The sequence below is a fragment of the Dendrobates tinctorius genome, unplaced genomic scaffold, assembly GCF_039654945.1.
Source record: "Dendrobates tinctorius isolate UK_male_01 unplaced genomic scaffold, ASM3965494v1 ptg000063l, whole genome shotgun sequence".
NCBI classification, from domain to species: domain Eukaryota; kingdom Metazoa; phylum Chordata; class Amphibia; order Anura; family Dendrobatidae; genus Dendrobates; species Dendrobates tinctorius.
In genome coordinates, this window is record NW_027361731.1 from 3,823,228 (window position 1) to 3,841,546 (window position 18,319).

General features: G+C 51.9%; 2 protein-coding genes across 5 annotated transcripts in view; one reads left to right on the forward strand and one right to left on the reverse strand.

The window, feature by feature from the left end:
• Positions 1-13,943, reverse strand: part of LOC141094162 (uncharacterized) — an 80,264-nt gene extending 66,321 nt beyond the window's left edge. Inside the window, exon 1 of one of the 3 annotated variants that reach the window (XM_073579913.1) lies at positions 13,819-13,943. The gene's annotated coding sequence lies outside the window, so the exon portion shown is untranslated. Of the gene's footprint in view, positions 1-12,718; positions 12,739-13,708; positions 13,777-13,818 lie in introns of those variants that run through there. The other 2 variants (XM_073579914.1, XM_073579915.1) reach the window with 2 other exon arrangements.
• A 107-nt stretch (positions 13,944-14,050) lies between these two features.
• Positions 14,051-18,017, forward strand: LOC141094171 (uncharacterized). 2 transcript variants are annotated; one of them, XM_073579929.1, is made up of 4 exons: positions 14,051-15,524; positions 15,611-16,412; positions 16,607-16,763; positions 16,879-18,017. In XM_073579929.1, the coding sequence occupies exons 2-4, from the start codon at positions 16,298-16,300 to the stop codon at positions 17,993-17,995; spliced, it is 1,389 nt and encodes a 462-aa protein (XP_073436030.1). In that variant the 5' UTR covers positions 14,051-15,524; positions 15,611-16,297; the 3' UTR covers positions 17,996-18,017. The 2 variants fall into 2 exon arrangements, with proteins under 2 accessions (XP_073436030.1, XP_073436029.1); XM_073579928.1 differs by having other exon boundaries at positions 14,051-16,412.
• Positions 18,018-18,319: the final 302 nt, after the last annotated feature.

Here is an 18,319-nt window from a genome sequence, read left to right on the forward strand (position 1 = left end):
GAGAATCAGGCTTTCTAAAATGTCTCTTTCCTGTGCCAGCAGACCCAGGTCACTTCCATCAATCCATCCCTCTCCTGGGGATCTCTCTAACCCTCTGACTCCGTCAGACTGACTGAATCCTAAACTCTTCCCGCTCTTTTAATGCAAACTCAGCTCCACCCATCTCCCAGCACGTTTCGTGTTCCAATCAGGGAGCCACCAAGGGGTGCTATGCTACACTCCAAGCAGGGAGCCGCCGAAGGTGCTTTGCTACACTACTTTGTGGTGTGGGGTGCAGGTGTTGGAGTGTGGTCAGGTGTCTCCACCTTACCTTGATAGTGGGGTACCACACCTCAGGAGGAGGTGCAGTACCTCTGTGGCGACTGAACCCTCAGGGGCGCCACACTTTCAATTACTGTAGTTCTGTCTGAGGAAGGAGAATCTCGCTCTTGGTAATTTGCGCCACCACTCCATCTTCCAACTTGAACCTGGTTAGATACTGTGTTAGCTCCTGGAGGAACATGCCCATGACATCTTCAGCTTCTTTCTCTTCCAACTTATCCATCTGTGTAATGGTGGCTACAAGTTGTCTGTGGGAGCGTGCTTTAGAGATCTGTTCTTCTGACATCTTTATATGTTCTGCTACTGTTCTCAATTCTTCACATGTTAAATGAAGCAGTTCACTGATCCTGTCCATTTGTATTTCCACATCCATTGCTGCTAGTGAGTTTTCTTCAAGGCTGTTCCCCTTTAACTAGTGTAGCAGAGTTGAGTAGAGGTGCTGTGCTGCTGTATTTTGCAGTCACTTTGCCTCTTTTCCCCCTACATGCTAATTCCCACTCAGAATTCCCCGTACGGGCCATCAATGTTACGAGCACGCCGCTAGGTTCAGATAGGGGAGGGACAGGTCTCTTTGGAACTCTGGGGGACCTGTAACTCAGCGTGACCATGTACTGCAGCTTCCTCAGGCACAAGATGTATCCACTTGCTGGCACAGATACAATAGAGTCCTCATGAACAATGTAGTTTTATGTCACAGCACATTCAGTACAATTCAAAGTCTCTTAAGCACAGGCTTTATAAACAGTACAGCTGTTTCTTAGAGGCACATTGACCACCAGTGTCTTTTGATAGCACAGTTCAGCACAGATCAAGACTCTTTACAAAGGCACAAAAGTCCACAGCATTCCTTCTAGCAGTGTAATGGAGGAGGGTTTGCTGAGGGAGATTAATCTCTGTAACACAACTTCTTCCAGTCCTTATCTTCCTGCTCCTGATAGACTTTCTCAACTAGCAGTACAGGGGATAGCCCAACAAAAGGGATGTCCTTATCTTCACCACCATACACTGTGACAACAGCTCCCTTGTCACTGTTGGTGGTACCACAACACAATCCCAAAGCCAGATTGTAACTTGGATTACAATCAGTACAAGGAGGGTGTAGATCTCTCAGATCAGGTCCTCAAACCCTACAATGCGATGCAAAAAGCCTAAGTATGGTACAAAAAATTAGCTGTGCGCATTGTATAGATGACACCGTACAATGTTTTTGTGCTGTTCTCATCTGCCAGTGTGGTACTAGCAGGCACGCAGGATGCAGTGACGAGTCGCGAGACGGTTTGGTGCTTTTGTAATAACGTTTATAGGCCTAGAGGTGACTTTCCTCAGGCTCAGCCTGACCGACCAAAAGGGGTAACAAGTGTTGCCCTCGCAGGGGCTCAATACCAGTAAACACAAACAGAGTAGAACACGACTACATCCGGCAAGAGCCGGTCACTATAGGGCCGCGGTATGGCCGACTACGGGTCCTTAACTATATAGTCAACTTAGCCGTCCTGACGTCCCTCGGCGTTCTGGATGGTGGTTCTTCCGCGGAGCAGCCGCTGGGCCCAGCTGCTGAAGAGTTGACGTAGTCTTCGAGCGTTCCTCCGCTCCTGTGGCGCTGGGGCACCTCCGGCCCCGGAGGAGTCCTTGGACAAGTAGGCCGCAGCCCCTTGACGGGGGCAAGTGGCAGCGATGCCGGGTGGCGGGTGACAGACCACCTGTGCAGCTAGCAGCTGCGACAGGGAATCCGCGGCAAGCAGAGGCTCGGCCCCTGCCACGGATCGGAGCGGGACAGTGGTGGCCGCCGACGGCAAGCGACCACAAGGTGAGGGCAGAGCGGCTGCGGGCAGCGGGAGACAGGCCGCAGCCACGGGCTGGAGCGAGGCGGCAACGGCCACTGGTGACCGCGGGCAGGCCACAGCCGCGAGCTGGAAGAAGGCGGCGGCGGCCGCTGGGCGACGCGGGGCAGCAGTTCTCGGACGGTCGTCTCGGTGCCATCCCACTGATGTCCAGCCTCGGGTCGCATGGGATCAGTGGACGCACAGAGGTGCAACATATTTCGGTGCACAGCACAAGTGAGAGGTGCACCGTCTCTTTCCGATTGTATTTCATACACAGGCCCGTCGGGGCTTATCCGGCACAACACTCGGTACGGTGTTATGAATGAGTCACCGTAGGAGGCAAAAACAGAAATAATAGCTATGTCCAGAAAACCAGAGAAGTTGGCAGCTATCAGATTGCAGACCCCTGAACCTATCAACAAAACTAGCAGTAGCCGTGGGGGGTTCCTACGGTGCCCTAGACTCCTCGATCACAGCCAGAGGGCTAAATAGCCTAAAGACAGAAAGGGAAATATAAACTGCCCCAGAGCAGACCCCAAAGTAATAGGCAGCCCCCAACATATAATGACGGTGAAGCAAGATGAAAAAACACTCACACAGACAGAAAGATAGGTTGAGCAAACGATGAGGCCCAAGCTAACTAAACAGGACAGGATAGAACAGTGGCTGTCTGCAATCTGCCAAAACCCTATCAAAAACAAGAGCCAACAGACTGATATGGAAAAAGGCCCTGAAGACGCTAGGCTTCAAAAAGACTATATCAGTACTCAGGTATTTTCTAAAGACAGAGAAAAAAGGAATTCAGCTCACCCCAGCAGGGAATGGCAGAAAACCAGAAAAACAAAGCAAAACAAAACACAAATGCAAAAAGAGCAGAAAACTTAGCTTTTGAGGAGCAGGAATCAGACTGGTCTCCAAGAATCCCACAGAGAAATCACCCGCAAGGCAGAAGGGCGTGGGCAGCCTTATATCCAGTCCGTAACTCCAGACACCCAGTCATCATCATTCAGCTCAGGTGTTTGGTAATCAGCCTCACTACCTTCCTTAACCAGAAGAGGGAGTTCATCAGACCTCAATGGCGAAGGGGAAAATGAACTCACAACAGTACGGGTTCTCCTCCCACCGTGGTTCTAACTTGTTTTGGGGGTGCTGATCTAGTACGAGTACCCGATCCCAAGCCTGGAAGTAAATTGGTGGGGGCAGCGCTCCCCCGGGTGTTCTAGATCCTGGAGCTTTGTATGGACGATTCTGTGGAGGGTCTGCAGCCGGTGCCAGACCCACGAGGATACTCCGGTCCAGGGTAGAGGTTCCTCCGGGTTTAACTCCACTTCCGTGATTCCTTTGCCCCCCCCCGGTCCAAACAGCAATGAGTAGGGGGTGTAACCAGTCACCCGGTTATTACATACCCACACCAGTTCAGGGACGTATTCAGGCCAGCGGGCCTTTCGGTCGGTCTCCAGGGTACGCAGCATTTGGATTAGTGTCCGATTGAATCGCTCGCAGGCTCCGTTTCCCTGCGGGTGGTATGGTGTAGTCCGAGACTTAGCGATACCATAGAGATGATGTAGTTCTTCCATGACTCTTCCTAGGAAGCACGCTCCTTGGTCCGAATGTATTCATTGCGGGCAGCCGTACACCTGGATAAAGTTTTTACAAATCGCATAGGCGGCCGACTCCGCTGTCTGGTCTTGGGTGGGGGTGACCACGTCGAACTTGGTGAAATGATCCATCATAACGAGACAGTGCTCATACCCCTGGTAGGCAGGACCTATGGTCAGATAGTCCACCGTGAGAAGCTCGAGGGGAGCTGATGTTACAATTGTCTGCATCGGGGCTCGTTGCGCGGGAGGTTTAGCGAGCTCGCACGGGCGGCAGGTTTGGCAAACTTCTTCCACAGCAGTGTGCAAGCGTGGATGGTAGACTATCTGCTGCAGCCATTGCAAAGTCTTTTGAGCACCAAAGTGAGCCCCCTTTTCATGGGCTTCCCGAGCCAGTTGGCTGAGATGGGTTCCGGGCATGATCACCTGCCATGCTGTCACAGACGTTGTTCGTGACACGGCTCTCCGATATAAAAGTCCCTTTTTGATGACTAATTTCTCCCACTGGCGCAACATCAGCAACATATCCTGGGTCAAAGTCTGTCTCTGTGAGCCAGTGGGCAATTTGCCGGTGGCCACCCATCGGCGCAGGAGTCCAATTTCTCCATCTTCCTGCTGCTGCTGGATCCACTTGTCGCGCGGTTGTTCCAGCATTCCCCCTAAGGGTCCCGGCTGAGGCGCTTCTTGCGCGGTGGCTGTAAGCGCGGCAGTGGTGAGGGCGAACGGCGTCTCTTCTGCTTCTAATTCGTCGTCTCGATTCCTCCCTGGGGTGGTGTGTCGGATTCTGGAGAGTGCATCGGCGTGCACGTTTTCAGCTCCCAGTTTGTAGACGATCTTGTAGTTGAACTTGGCCATCCGAGCCACCCACCGCTGCTCTAGGGCCCCTAGCTTGGCATTCTCCAAATGGGCCAATGGGTTGTTATCAGTCCGTCCTACTACCTCGGAGCCCGCCAGGTACTCTGCGAACCGCTCCATCATTGCCCACACTACCGCGAGGAGCTCGAGCTTAAAGGAGCTGTAATTGTCCAGGTTGCGTTCGGAGTCGTGCAGCGACCGGCTGCCGTAGGCGATCACTTTCTCTCGGCTGTCGTGCACCTGTGAAAACACAGCTCCTAGTCCCTGGAGGCTCCAGTCGGTATGCAGGATGAACGGTTGCGAGAAATCCGCATATGTCAATATCGGTGGGTTCGAGAGTGCGGCTTTGAGATCTTGAAACGCATCCTCCTGTGGTTGCTGCCACTGGATCTTCTGTCCATTCGCCCCGGCTGGAGTCCCATTCAGCAGGTCCTGCAAGGCTCGGGCTCGGCGTGTGAAATTCTTTACAAACCGACGGTAGTAGCCGGCCAGCCCCAGGAAGGCCCGCACGTCTTTCACCGTCTCGGGGGTAGGCCACCCCTGAATGGCAGCAACCTTTTCCAGGGACGGTCTGACACCTTGCGCCGAGACGGTATGCCCCAGATATTCGATTTGGTTGTGGAACAGGTGGCATTTCTGGGGCTTTACCTTCAACCAGTACTTCTGCAGCCGGCCGAGCACCTGCCCCAACCGCCGCAGGTGGTCCTCAAACGTGGCGGAATAGATGATAATATTGTCCAAGTATATCAACGTGGCTTCAAAGTTGAGGTCTCCCAGACACCGCTCCATCAACCGCTGGAAGGTTCCTCGGGCGTTGGCCAGCCTGAACAGCATCCGATTAAACTCGAACAGTCCCATGGGGAGGATAAATGCCATCTTGGCTCTGTCTTCTTCCGACATCGGCACCTGCCAGTACCCACTGGCCAGGTCTAAAGTTGAAAAGTACGTCGCGTTCCCCAAGGCGGACAGAGATTCGTCTATGCGGGGCAGTGGACACGAATCCTTGATGGTGCAGACCTTCAACTTTCGATAATCCAGACAGAACCGCAGAGTGCCATCTTTTTTACGAACCAGGACAATGGAGGCTGCCCAAGGGCTCTGGCTTTCTCATATGACCCCCTTCCGAAGCATTTGGGCTAATAGGGTTTTCACTTCCTGGTATAGCTGCGGTGGTATTTGCCGATATCGGTCCCGGATGGGGGCCGCTCCTGCCGTGGGGATCCCATGCATGATGGCTGTGGTGCATCCGAAGTCATCCTCAAGACTAGTGAAGACACTGTAATATTGTCCAAGAAGCGTCTCTACCTGGAGAAGTTGGGCCCGCATTCTCTCCAGGATGGCTCGACCTTTCTCCTGGGTCGAGGATACGGCAGTCTGTTGGGTTCATTCAGTTACTGCCCAAGGATCTTCGGGCTGCACCTTCAACTGGACCGCGGGGTACGGCAGCATCTCCTCCAAAGGCCTCACTAGTTTGGCCATTTCGGCCCGGCGCTTCTGGGCGATATCTTGGTATTCTAGGTTGACAACGCACCAGGACGGTCACCTCCCACACCGTGGCCAGGGAGCGGGCTACCAGTATGCCAGGGTGCAGATGCTCCGAGAAACATGGTTCTACCTGCACCTCCACGCCCTCCAGTGGCATCGAGGTGCGGATCGGCAGAGCTACCACAGTCTGCCCTGGAGGAAGCATGAGTGGGGGGGCCGCCGGTGCGATGACCTTGCCCAGCGCCTCACCCTCCTGGCACTCCTGGAGCACTCGCGCCTCCCGCACCAACCGCTGGAAGACCTGCCCTTGGGCCGTGCGAGAACCCCAGTGGCTCAGAGTCTCTTCTGTGGGTTCATTGAGGAGGAAGTTGCCGAACTCTCATAGTATGTTCATACCCAGTATAACCGGATGTTTGCTGTTTGTGTCTCCCTGGGTCAGGACCACTCCCCGGCGGCCAAGTGATTTGCCGCTTATCGAAATCTGCATCCAGGCTACTACGATGACAGGATCTGGTAGCTGGTTGGCGGCTACCAACTTTATCACTGTCCCCCACTGAGGTCTCACTGCTTCGGGAAAATGCTGCCGAAAATAAGTCTCTGGCATGGTCGTAACTTGCGATCCCGTATCTACTAGGCATTGCGCGGCATGGCCTTCGATCTCTGCCCATACCAATGGGCACCGCGCGACCAGGTTTTCGTGACTTCCTCCACCCCGTGTGATGGGCACCAGCTCTGGGCAGCGTCCCCACGGCTCAGGGTCCTCTGCTCCTCTTGGCCAGCGGGGCAGGTTTCCCTTGGAACGTGGGCACTCTCGGGTGGAGCGTCCCAATTCTCCTCAATCGTAACAGGCAAATGGTCATGGGGACCGACTTGGGTGTGGGCCGCGATGGTTCATGCTTCCTTTACCCTGGCCGACTCCTTGTGGCCACTTTCTTGGCTTCGGCCAGTTCACCTTTAATACTCTGTATCTCTTGCTTCACCTCTTGTACCCAGTGGGGTTCGCTCAGGGCGCTTACGGATGCTTCGATACTCCGAGCCATCCCCACGGGGACCGTCACCTCTTGCTCCTGCTCCCGAACCCGTGCCTCCTTCCCTATCTCTGAAAAGGTCAGATGTGGGTTCACTCGCACCCACTCTCGCAAAGCCTGTCTTGTCAGGGTGTCTCGTAACCCGGTCACTAACAGGTCACGTAATGTTATGTCCACGGTCCCCACGCCGACTCCATCCTTCCTTTCAATGCCTAAAAACAGTTCCTGCAAAACATTCATATACTGGGTCACTGTTTCCCCCTCTTTTTGCATGCATCTAAACATCTGGGTTCTCAGTTCCCCCACATCGGTCGGGTCCCCATAGGCCTCTTCTAAGATCTGTAACACCCTGACGAAGGTTTTTCGCTGCCCCCAGGGCCTCAACATTACGGTATCCCGGGCTTCCCCGTCCAATGTCATCAGGGCCACTTCTGCCTCTAGGTCAGGGGTAAGCGGATGCATCCTGAATAACCCACGCTTTCGCTCCGTCCAATTCCACAGCATAGTATTGCTACCGGAGAACCTGGGTAGGTTGCTTAGCATGGCCCGCAAAGAAATGCTGGGCCGGGGGCCCTCGATGTCCGCTCTCGGAGACTGCATCCTGCCGACTATGCCAATTGTGGTACTAGCAGGTACGCAGGATGCAGTGACGAGTCATGAGACAGTTTGGTGCTTTTGCAATAACGTTTATAGGCCTAGCGGTGACTTTCCTCAGGCTCGGCCTGACCAACCAAAAGGGGTAACAAGGGTTGCCCTCGCAGGGGCTCAATACCAGTAAACACAAACAGTAGAACACGACTACATCCAGCAAGAGCTGGTCACTGCAGGGACGCGGTATGGCCGACTATGGGTCCTTAACTATATAATCAGCTTAATGCAAGTTCACACTGGGCATTTTTGCTGCTTTTTTTCTGCAGCAAAACCTGATCTTCTTGGCAGGAAAAAGCTGCGGGAAAAACGCAGGTTTAGGTGCATTTTTTGGTGCGTTTTTGGTACATTTTTGTGTCTCTTTGCCCATGCTAATGTCCATGACTTTTCTACAGGAAAAATGCTGCAAATAATGATACCTGCGTTTTTGCAGCGTTTTTTCAGCACCCATTCAAGTCAATGAGAGAAAAACGCTGCAAGTGACATTCTCTATGAGCAAAAAATGCAGCAAAGCACAAAATCCAGATGGCACAAAAAAAATGTGTGTGCATGAGATTTCTGAGATCCCATAGGATTTGCTGGTGCTGTAAAAAGCAGCTGAAAATTAGCATAAAAAAGCAGCAAAAAAAAAAAAAAAAAACACCCAGTGTGAACTTACCTTAACTTCCTTACAAAAAACAAATGTTTCCAAAATTAAGCTGCTGTAAAGAAGACATGTGGGAAATGTTATTTATTAACTATTTTGTGTGATATATCTCTCTGATTTAAAGACTCAATAATTCAAAGTTTTCAAACTTTTTGACACATTTCCAATTTTTTCACAAATAAAAGTCATATTGAAGAAATTTTAAGACTATCACGAAGCACAAACATGTCATGAAGAAAACAATCCCAGAATCACTAGGATCTATTGAAGCGTCCAGAGTTATGACCTCAAAAAGTGACAGTGCTCACAAATGAAAAAATTGGCCTGGTCAGGAAGGTGAAAACAGGCTTCAGGGTTAAATACTGAACCTGTCAAAGACTGACCTCCTTGTGTTTCCTCCCTCTACTAATGTACCTATACCCGACATTGCCATTTCTGTGTGTGGTTCCACTATTACTCCCCAGCAACATGCCCGCTGTCTTGGGGTCATGCTTGACTCCGAGCTTTCCTTTGTCCCCCACATACGATCACTGGCTCGCTCTTGTTATCTGCACCTCAAAAACATTTCTAGAATTCGACCTTTTCTTACTTTTGACTCCGCAAAAACTCTTACTGTTTCTCTTATTCATTCTCGTCTCGACTATTGTAACTCTCTTCTAATCGGTCTCCCTCTTACCAAACTCTCCCCTCTCCAATCTGTCTTGAATTCTGCAGCCAGGATCATATTCCTCACCAATCGTTACACCGATGCCTCTACCTTGTGCCAGTCATTACACTGGCTACCCATCCACTCCAGAATCCAGTACAAACTTATTACCCTCACCCACAAAGATCTTCATCGCTCAGCACCACCCTACATCTCCTCCCTTGTTTCAGTATACCACCCTACCCGCGCCCTCCGTTCTGCTGATGACCTGAGGTTAGCATCCTCAATAATCAGAACCTCCCACTCCCGTCTCCAAGACTATACACGTGCTGCGCCAATTCTTTGGAATGCACTTCCCAGGTCAATACGATTAGTCCCCAATCCCCACAATTTTAAGTGTGCCCTGAAAACTCATTTATTCAGACTGGCCTACCGCCTCAACACATTAACCTAATCTATCCCTGTGTGGCAGAGCCAAAAGTTTTACCATAACCTGGTTCCCCGCATCATGTTCCCACATGCTTTATGCATCCATTAGCCCTCTGTGTCTGTACTGTTACACACTTAACATTATGGCTGGTCTATACAATCAGGGCAACTGTTACCACCCACCTTTCGTGTCTACCTCTTTCCTCATAGACTGTAAGCTTGCGAGCAGGGCCCTCACTCCTCTTGGTATCTGTTATAATCTACTGTATGTGATTATTGTTATGCTGTAATGTCTATTGTCTGTACAAGTCCCCTCCGAAATGTAAAGTGCTGCGGAATATGTCGGCGCTATAGAAATAAAATTTATTATTATTATTATTATTATTAAATACACCCTAGGGCCACATGAAAGACACTAAAGGATACAACTTTATAATACTTAGGGGGCGAACAATTATCTAAGCGCTCCCTCCTATAACAACTCTCCCTGAGCTGCCTCCAGAGGACGGTGTGCCGAGCATCGCGTCACTGGGTCTTCTATAAACCCGATAACGTGATGCGGCCGGACAGTCACAGTAATGTCAGTAGCCAACATGACTACAGCCTTACCGTATATGGCGGGCAATCCCAGCATGTTTATTGGCTGGGAACTCGAGCATGGCGCTCCATCACCTGCGATAATCGAGTAACAAGCTTGTCCGAGCTCCCGGTGCCTGATCGAGTAGTGGAGAGCGGCTCACTCATCACTAGTGTCTACATTATTGTGCTGGAGCGGAGCTAGGAGAGAAATAATCACATTGTGTGGGAACTTCTTGGGGCTTCTGTCCTCTCATCCTGCAGTTGTCCAAATGGATCTAATCTGAACATGTGAACCAGCGAAGCCGCATTCTGTCCACAGCTGTTATGAAGTAGCGTAGATACCAGAAGGAGCAGAGGGGGCAGTCGCCCCATGCCCCGCACTCTGAGGGGGCCCACCAGGAGCTATGGTACTGTAACTGTATCGGCATGCACAGCGCGCCCGTACAGTTACATTCTGCGGCAGAATTGATCTCCCAGCTCTGCTGCCCGGCTGCTATGGGGTCCTTGAGCAGGCGGGGGCGCGTTGCCAGCTGTGGGCCCCCCCACCCATCATCACAAGTTCAGCTGTATTGGCTAGAAGCCGATACGGTTGACCGCATTGATGAGAGAAAGAGCGTTATGCTCCCTCTCACATCATCCCCCTCTCAGCGCCTGACATCACCGATGCCTACACTGTCAGGGGGTCGCGATGACGTCATTACCTGGCGACCACTGTCCGGAGATGTGCGGTCACTCAGAGCAGTGGAGGAACCAGGAAGAAAGGTGAGCATTGGATTTAGTTTTTATGAGGCTGAATTATGCTACAGAGGCTGCCTATGGGGTGCATTATATTAAGAAGTTGTCATATCGGTCTGGGCCAAATGGAAAAGACGGGAAAAGTGAACGACTCCATCAGAAAGAACGTCAGCGGTAAGTCATTATCGGTAACTGTGATCTCTTATATGCTCCATAGGACTGGTATCTACCACTGACCATATGGCGGTAACATCAATATTGGTCTTTATATAGAGATTATTTTCAGTAACAGCGCAGTCATCTTAGAGGTTCTCCTACATCCACTATTACTGATCAAGGTCACCTGGTTAGGGGCCACTAAGAAGCTTCGCCCCTGAACCAAAACCCTAGGTACACCTCTGCTGTTACGTCACTGTTCACACCACACAGTGACCCCAAAAGAGTCTCAGTGCTGAAGGAGTTAATGTCCCCCGCACCCAGTAATCATCAGCGCCTACCTCCACCCGCAGAGCCGCACTCCACATAGAGAATAATGGGGCCTCCAGCACCGACCTCCACCCGCAGAGCCGCACTCCACATAGAGAATAATGGAGCCTCCAGCACCGACCTCCACCCGCAGAGCCGCACTCCACATAGAGAATAATGGAGCCTCCAGCACCGACCTCCACCCGCAGAGCCGCACTCCACATAGAGAATAATGGAGCCCCCAGCACCGACCTCCACCCGCAGAGCCGCACTCCACATAGAGAATAATGGAGCCTCCAGCACCGACCTCCACCCGCAGAGCCGCACTCCACATAGAGAATAATGGAGCCTCCAGCACCGACCTCCACCCGCAGAGCCACACTCCACATAGAGAATAATGGAGCCTCCAGCACCGACCTCCACCCGCAGAGCCGCACTCCACATAGAGAATAATGGAGCCTCCGGCACCGACCTCCACCCGCAGAGCCGCACTCCACATAGAGAATAATGGAGCCTCCAGCACCGACCTCCACCCGCAGAGCCGCACTCCACATAGAGAATAATGGAGCCTCCAGCACCGACCTCCACCCGCAGAGCCACACTCCACATAGAGAATAATGGAGCCTCCAGCACCGACCTCCACCCGCAGAGCCGCACTCCACATAGAGAATAATGGAGCCTCCAGCACCGACCTCCACCCGCAGAGCCGCACTCCACATAGAGAATAATGGAGCCTCCAGCACCGACCTCCACCCGCAGAGCCGCACTCCACATAGAGAATAATGGAGCCTCCAGCACCGACCTCCACCCGCAGAGCCGCACTCCACATAGAGAATAATGGAGCCTCCAGCACCGACCTCCACCCGCAGAGCCGCACTCCACATAGAGAATAATGGAGCCTCCGGCACCGACCTCCACCCGCAGAGCCGCACTCCACATAGAGAATAATGGAGCCTCCACCACCTACCTCCACCCGCAGAGCCGCACTCCACATAGAGAATAATGGAGCCTCCGGCACCGACCTCCACCCGCAGAGCCTCACTCCACATAGAGAATAATGGAGCCTCCAGCACCGACCTCCACCCGCAGAGCCGCACTCCACATAGAGAATAATGGAGCCTCCGGCACCGACCTCCACCCGCAGAGCCGCACTCCACATAGAGAATAATGGAGCCTCCAGCACCGACCTCCACCCGCAGAGCCGCACTCCACATAGAGAATAATGGAGCCTCCGGCACCGACCTCCACCCGCAGAGCCGCACTCCACAGAGAATAATGGAGCCTCCAGCACCGACCTCCACCCTCAGAGCCGCACTCTACATAGAGAATAATGGAGCCTCCAGCACCGACCTCCACCCACAGAGCCGCACTCCACATAGAGAATAATGGAGCCTCCAGCACCTACCTCCACCCGCAGAGCCGCACTCCACATAGAGAATAATGGAGCCTCCGGCACCGACCTCCACCCGCAGAGCCACACTCCACATAGAGAATAATGGAGCCTCCAGCACCAACCTCCACCCGCAGAGCCGCACTCCACATAGAGAATAATGGAGCCTCCAGCACCTACCTCCACCCACAGAGCCGCACTCCACATAGAGAATAATGGAGCCTCCAGCACCTACCTCCACCCGCAGAGCCGCACTCCACATAGAGAATAATGGAGCCTCCAGCACCGACCTCCACCCGCAGAGCCGCACTCCACATAGAGAATAATGGAGCCTCCAGCACCGACCTCCACCCACAGAGCCGCACTCCACATAGAGAATAATGGAGCCTCCAGCACCGACCTCCACCCGCAGAGCCGCACTCCACATAGAGAATAATGGAGCCTCCAGCACCGACCTCCACCCGCAGAGCCGCACTCCACATAGAGAATAATGGAGCCTCCAGCACCGACCTCCACCCGCAGAGCCGCACTCCACATAGAGAATAATGGAGCCTCCAGCACCGACCTCCACCCGCAGAGCCGCACTCCACATAGAGAATAATGGAGCCTCCAGCACCGACCTCCACCCGCAGAGCCGCACTCCACATAGAGAATAATGGAGCCTCCAGCACCGACCTCCACCCGCAGAGCCGCACTCCACATAGAGAATAATGGAGCCTCCAGCACCGACCTCCACCCGCAGAGCCGCACTCCACATAGAGAATAATGGAGCCTCCAGCACCGACCTCCACCCGCAGAGCCGCACTCCACATAGAGAATAATGGAGCCTCCGGCACCGACCTCCACCCGCAGAGCCGCACTCCACATAGAGAATAATGGAGCCTCCAGCACCGACCTCCACCCTCAGAGCCGCACTCTACATAGAGAATAATGGAGCCTCCAGCACCGACCTCCACCCACAGAGCCGCACTCCACATAGAGAATAATGGAGCCTCCAGCACCTACCTCCACCCGCAGAGCCGCACTCCACATAGAGAATAATGGAGCCTCCGGCACCGACCTCCACCCGCAGAGCCGCACTCCACATAGAGAATAATGGAGCCTCCAGCACCAACCTCCACCCGCAGAGCCGCACTCCACATAGAGAATAATGGAGCCTCCTGCACCTACCTCCACCCGCAGAGCCGCACTCCACATATATGGCTGCTCTGTGCGCACAGGACCTGTGATGAGGTCACAGGAGGGGAGGAGTCAGGGGTCACATGATCAGGGCCCTCAGTGTGTGCAGGACTCTGCTGTGCTGTATTCAGCTTTTCTGCTGGAGTTGCTCCTTTAAGAACAGGGAACGTTGCAAACAGTAGAACAATTCCCCCCATTAAGTGATTGGATCCTTCCAGATCTGGGAAAGATCTTAGTGATATTACAGGCGGGAGATTCCAAGAGCGCTGGATTCAGGGGTGATCCTGGTGCTGAATGAGCCGTGCGGCCTCCATCTTAGAGAGCGGCCACAACCCCAGACGATGCAGCGGCCGGAGCAATGTTAGTGATGGAGAGAATTTCTGCGAGCAGCAGATTAATGAAGAATGTTTTACCGGAACCTCCTGGGGCATCAAGGAAAACCCGTCTCCCATCTCCACAGGTTGTAGTTATTATAGGGAGCAGGGTTAGAAGATGAGGTGGAGCGTGAGTGAGGGTCGCCTCCTGCAATGTCCCAGGGTGCAGCATCTTCCATCAGACCACGCAGACATCTCTACATTTCTGCTTTCTCAGACAAGATGAGGTGCAGAGGGGACATTAATGAGAGAAAAATGGACTTTACTGAATTTACCAAATGGCTGCAATAAAAGAAAGAGGGAAAAATGTTGCGGGGTCTGAATCCTTTCCGTATCCCCTGTATTCCATGGTTTCCCTTCATAGGAGCCTAAGGACTGACAGTGTGACGTGCGCCTGTGAAGACCACCACCCGCTACGGCCTTACATTGGGGTCGGCTTGTTTCCTGGTGTCGGATATCTCCATAATCTATACGTCTTACACGCTGAGAGGTAGACGTTACTATCTACCATCTGCACTCCCTCCTGGCTCTTCATCTTTCTCTCCTTTTTCCTTTCCCTCTCCCTTTTTTCCATATAATATGGCACAACTGAAAACGTTCTCATTGACTGTCAGAGGACTTAATGTTCCAGAGAGAAGAGCTCCAGTGTTTTATCAGATGCAGAAACTACACAGACATTTTCTCTCTCTTCAGGAGACCCTCTTTAGGGGCGATCATACACCTCAGTTACTAGCAGATATTATTCATCTTGGAGCCACAGTACAAATGCTGTCTCGAGGTCTAAGGCCTCTTTCACACATCAGGTTTTCACCGTCAGGCGCGATCCGGCACTTTTGACAAAAACCGGATCTGACGAAATGCAATGCCAGATCCGGTTTCCCCCCCATTGACTTGCATTAGCGCCGGATCGGGCCGGATGGCCATGCGTTTCATCCGGTTTTCACCGGATCCGGCAATGTGTCGCAATCCGGCGTCTGGAAAAAACGGCTACTGTAACATTTTTTGTCTCCGGCGAAAAAGCCGGACACGCCGGATCCGGCGTGTCTGGCTTTTTCACACAATGAAAGCCTATGAGCGCCGCAATGCGCTGGATCCGGTTTTTTGGGTCTGAGCATGCTCAGTAGCTCTGCCCACAAGACACATATATAAAAGCATGACAGTGGGACCCACAGCCACACCCAACATGCCACCCAAGCCAGCAACCAGGCTCAGGAGAAGGCAGGAGACCACTGCAGCACCATCAGCACCACCACCACCCCAAATGGAGCAGTAAAGGGAACATGCTGAACAACGGGAGGGGAGTCCAGCAGCAGATGAGAGACGGTAATTATCAAATCCCCCATTCCTCCAAACTAGGGCCATGGAATATCAAGATATTCATTGGCCCTTTGTTTCTCTTTATTCAACAGCCGCCCAAGAGATGCAGCAGAAATGGCAGCACTGGCAGCAGCAACCGCACCACCCACAGCCATGGAGTCTGGCCAGCAAGAGGACAGCACATCTTCTTCTGGGAGCCCTCCCTCGCATCGTCAGCGTTTGACGGTAAGTTTTTATTTCCAAAATCCATCATCTCTGTAATATATGTCTATTCATTGCCTTTTTTTTCAAAACAGGAATCACAAGATGAAGAGGAGCTCCCAGAAGAAGAAGGAAGGGGTGGACAGACACCTGGAGTGGGCTCACAATTGGTAAGATTTTTGCATCAAACGCAGAAACACAACATCACACTACACACAACACATAGAAAACAATGTACCGCAGACCACACACAGCAAACAAATGCCTACATCCAAACACATAAATTTTTTTCTTTTCTTCTCTAGTCTTCCCAATCTGGTGCTCGGCCAAGAGGTCCTCGCAGTGCCTCCCAGGGTCGTCGGCGACAGCAACGCGGCGGTCACCAGCGTGTAAGTATAATATTTAAGTTAAATTTTGGTACACTTATTTAATGTCTTAAGTGTGGTGACTAATTTTGCTATTTTTCTATTTTACTTTAACAGCCTTCACAGCGTGCTCCAGACTCAGTCGGTGACGATGGAGGAATTGATGTGGACCACCTCATCGATCTCGTCAGAGAAAGGGAGCCGCTATGGAATATGGCTGACCGCCGCCATGCTGACCTGATCGTTACCCGACGACTCTGGGAGGAAATCTGTTCACTCCTTGTGGCCCGCTGGGAGGACCTCAGTGCTCGGGCCCAGATTAAAGAGCGTAAGTATATACAGTACCGGTTGCTTGATGTAAACCAGTTTTTCCCGAACTCCAGTCCTCGTGGTCCCCACAGATCATGTGTTCAGGATTTCTATTTACTATGGAAATCCTGAAAACATGACCCCTGGGGACCATGAGGACTGGAGTTTGGGAAACACTGATGTTGTATACTAACCACCCCTTTCTCGTTTCAGGGGACAGAATTGTGAAGCGGTGGCGGTCTGTGAGGGATCGTTTCAAGAAGGAGTTCAATGAAGAGATGCGGGCCCCGAGTGGATCTGGAGGACGCAGGAGCAAGTACAAGTACGCACGAGCCCTGTCGTTCCTCCGGGATACAATGGTCACCAGAAGGTAAATATTACACACCACATGTGAAAAAAAAATGTTTAGATGTAACAATTTTTTTTCAGCCAGGGCCATGCCATGTCACTATTTTAATTGTTTTTTTTTTCTCTTTATTCCACAGCACGGTGAGCAGCACTCGGGAGCCTGCACGATTGGACCTTTCTGAGGCGATCCCTGAGGAGACCGGCACCGAGGGACACTTTGACCGCCCCGGTACATCTGCACCTTCCCAGCCTTCCCACACATTCGACCCATCTGTCCCATCCACCAGCGCAGGAGCATCGTGGCCGCCTACATTACATGAAGCTGCTGGTGAGGAGATCGCTTTCCCTTTACCCCACCCTTCTGCCCCTGCCACCTCTAGTACACCTGCGGGTACTGGGCGGCAGCGGCAGAGGGGTCAGGAAAAGACTTATGCGCCAGAGTTCTTGCATCTGAATGCATCTTTCCAGAACTGTCTAAAAGTCTTGTCAGAGCAAATCTCCGCAGGCTATCAGCAGATCAACTCCAGCATTCTGGAGGTGAAGACACTTCTGCAAACCATGCATTCAGAAGCAAGATCTTCGCCAAACCACACCTTTTTCAGGTCTGTTGTGGAGCGCATGGAAACGCTCTCTCCTACCCAGCAGATGCATGTAATGCATTCATGCCACGGTGCTCTCCAGCACGTTATCTCCCAACCTCCTCCTCCCACCACCTGCACCCCCTCCAGCCACTTTCCATCCTCCCCCTCCTATTACATACCAGCCACCTCCCAAGTACCAGCAACCTCCCCAGTACCAGCAACCTCCCCAGTACCAGCAACCTCCCCAGTACCAGCAACCTCCCCAGTACCAGACATCTCCCCACTTACAGCAACCTGCCCCGTACCAAACTCCTTCCCCGTACCAAACTCCTTCCCCATACAACTTGCCATCAACATCATCTGCTCCTACAGTCCCTGCCCAACCCTCCATTCCACTGCCCACCACCTCTTCTGCCTCCCACATGTCCACCCATTCTGTAGCTTTTTCCACACCATCACCTCTAACTGTTCCTTCCCCACCACGATCCCAGTCCTCTCTCCACACTCCCAGTGTCGAAGTGTCCCGCAGCCCCTCCAGCAGTATTTCCACCCCACACTACACAGATTTATAATGTGTTTTTTAATAAAAATGGTCATTTGGTTTAAAACATTTATTAAAAAAGTTTTTTTTCACTTTAAAAACATTTTACAGAAAAAAAAATATTTTAAATAAAAGTTAAATTATCGTTTTACAATGGTTGTCTGTCATTTCTTTCTGCGGTGAACTATGTTTAAAAAAAAGGTTAAATACAGGATATTTCAAAGGTAAAAAGGTATTCAAAACCAGGTATATAACTGTGGGTAAATTTTAGCTTTTTGCCACAGTTGTGTTCCTGGTTGTGTTTGAAGCAAAGTATTTCACCTAAAAAGTTGTGTTTATTGTTGGTGATTTCCTAACAATGTACACAACTTTTGTTAAAAGGTGAAATACTTTGCATAAAACACAACCAGGTACACACCTGTGGCCTAAAGGTAAAAATAGTAAGACCATGACAAG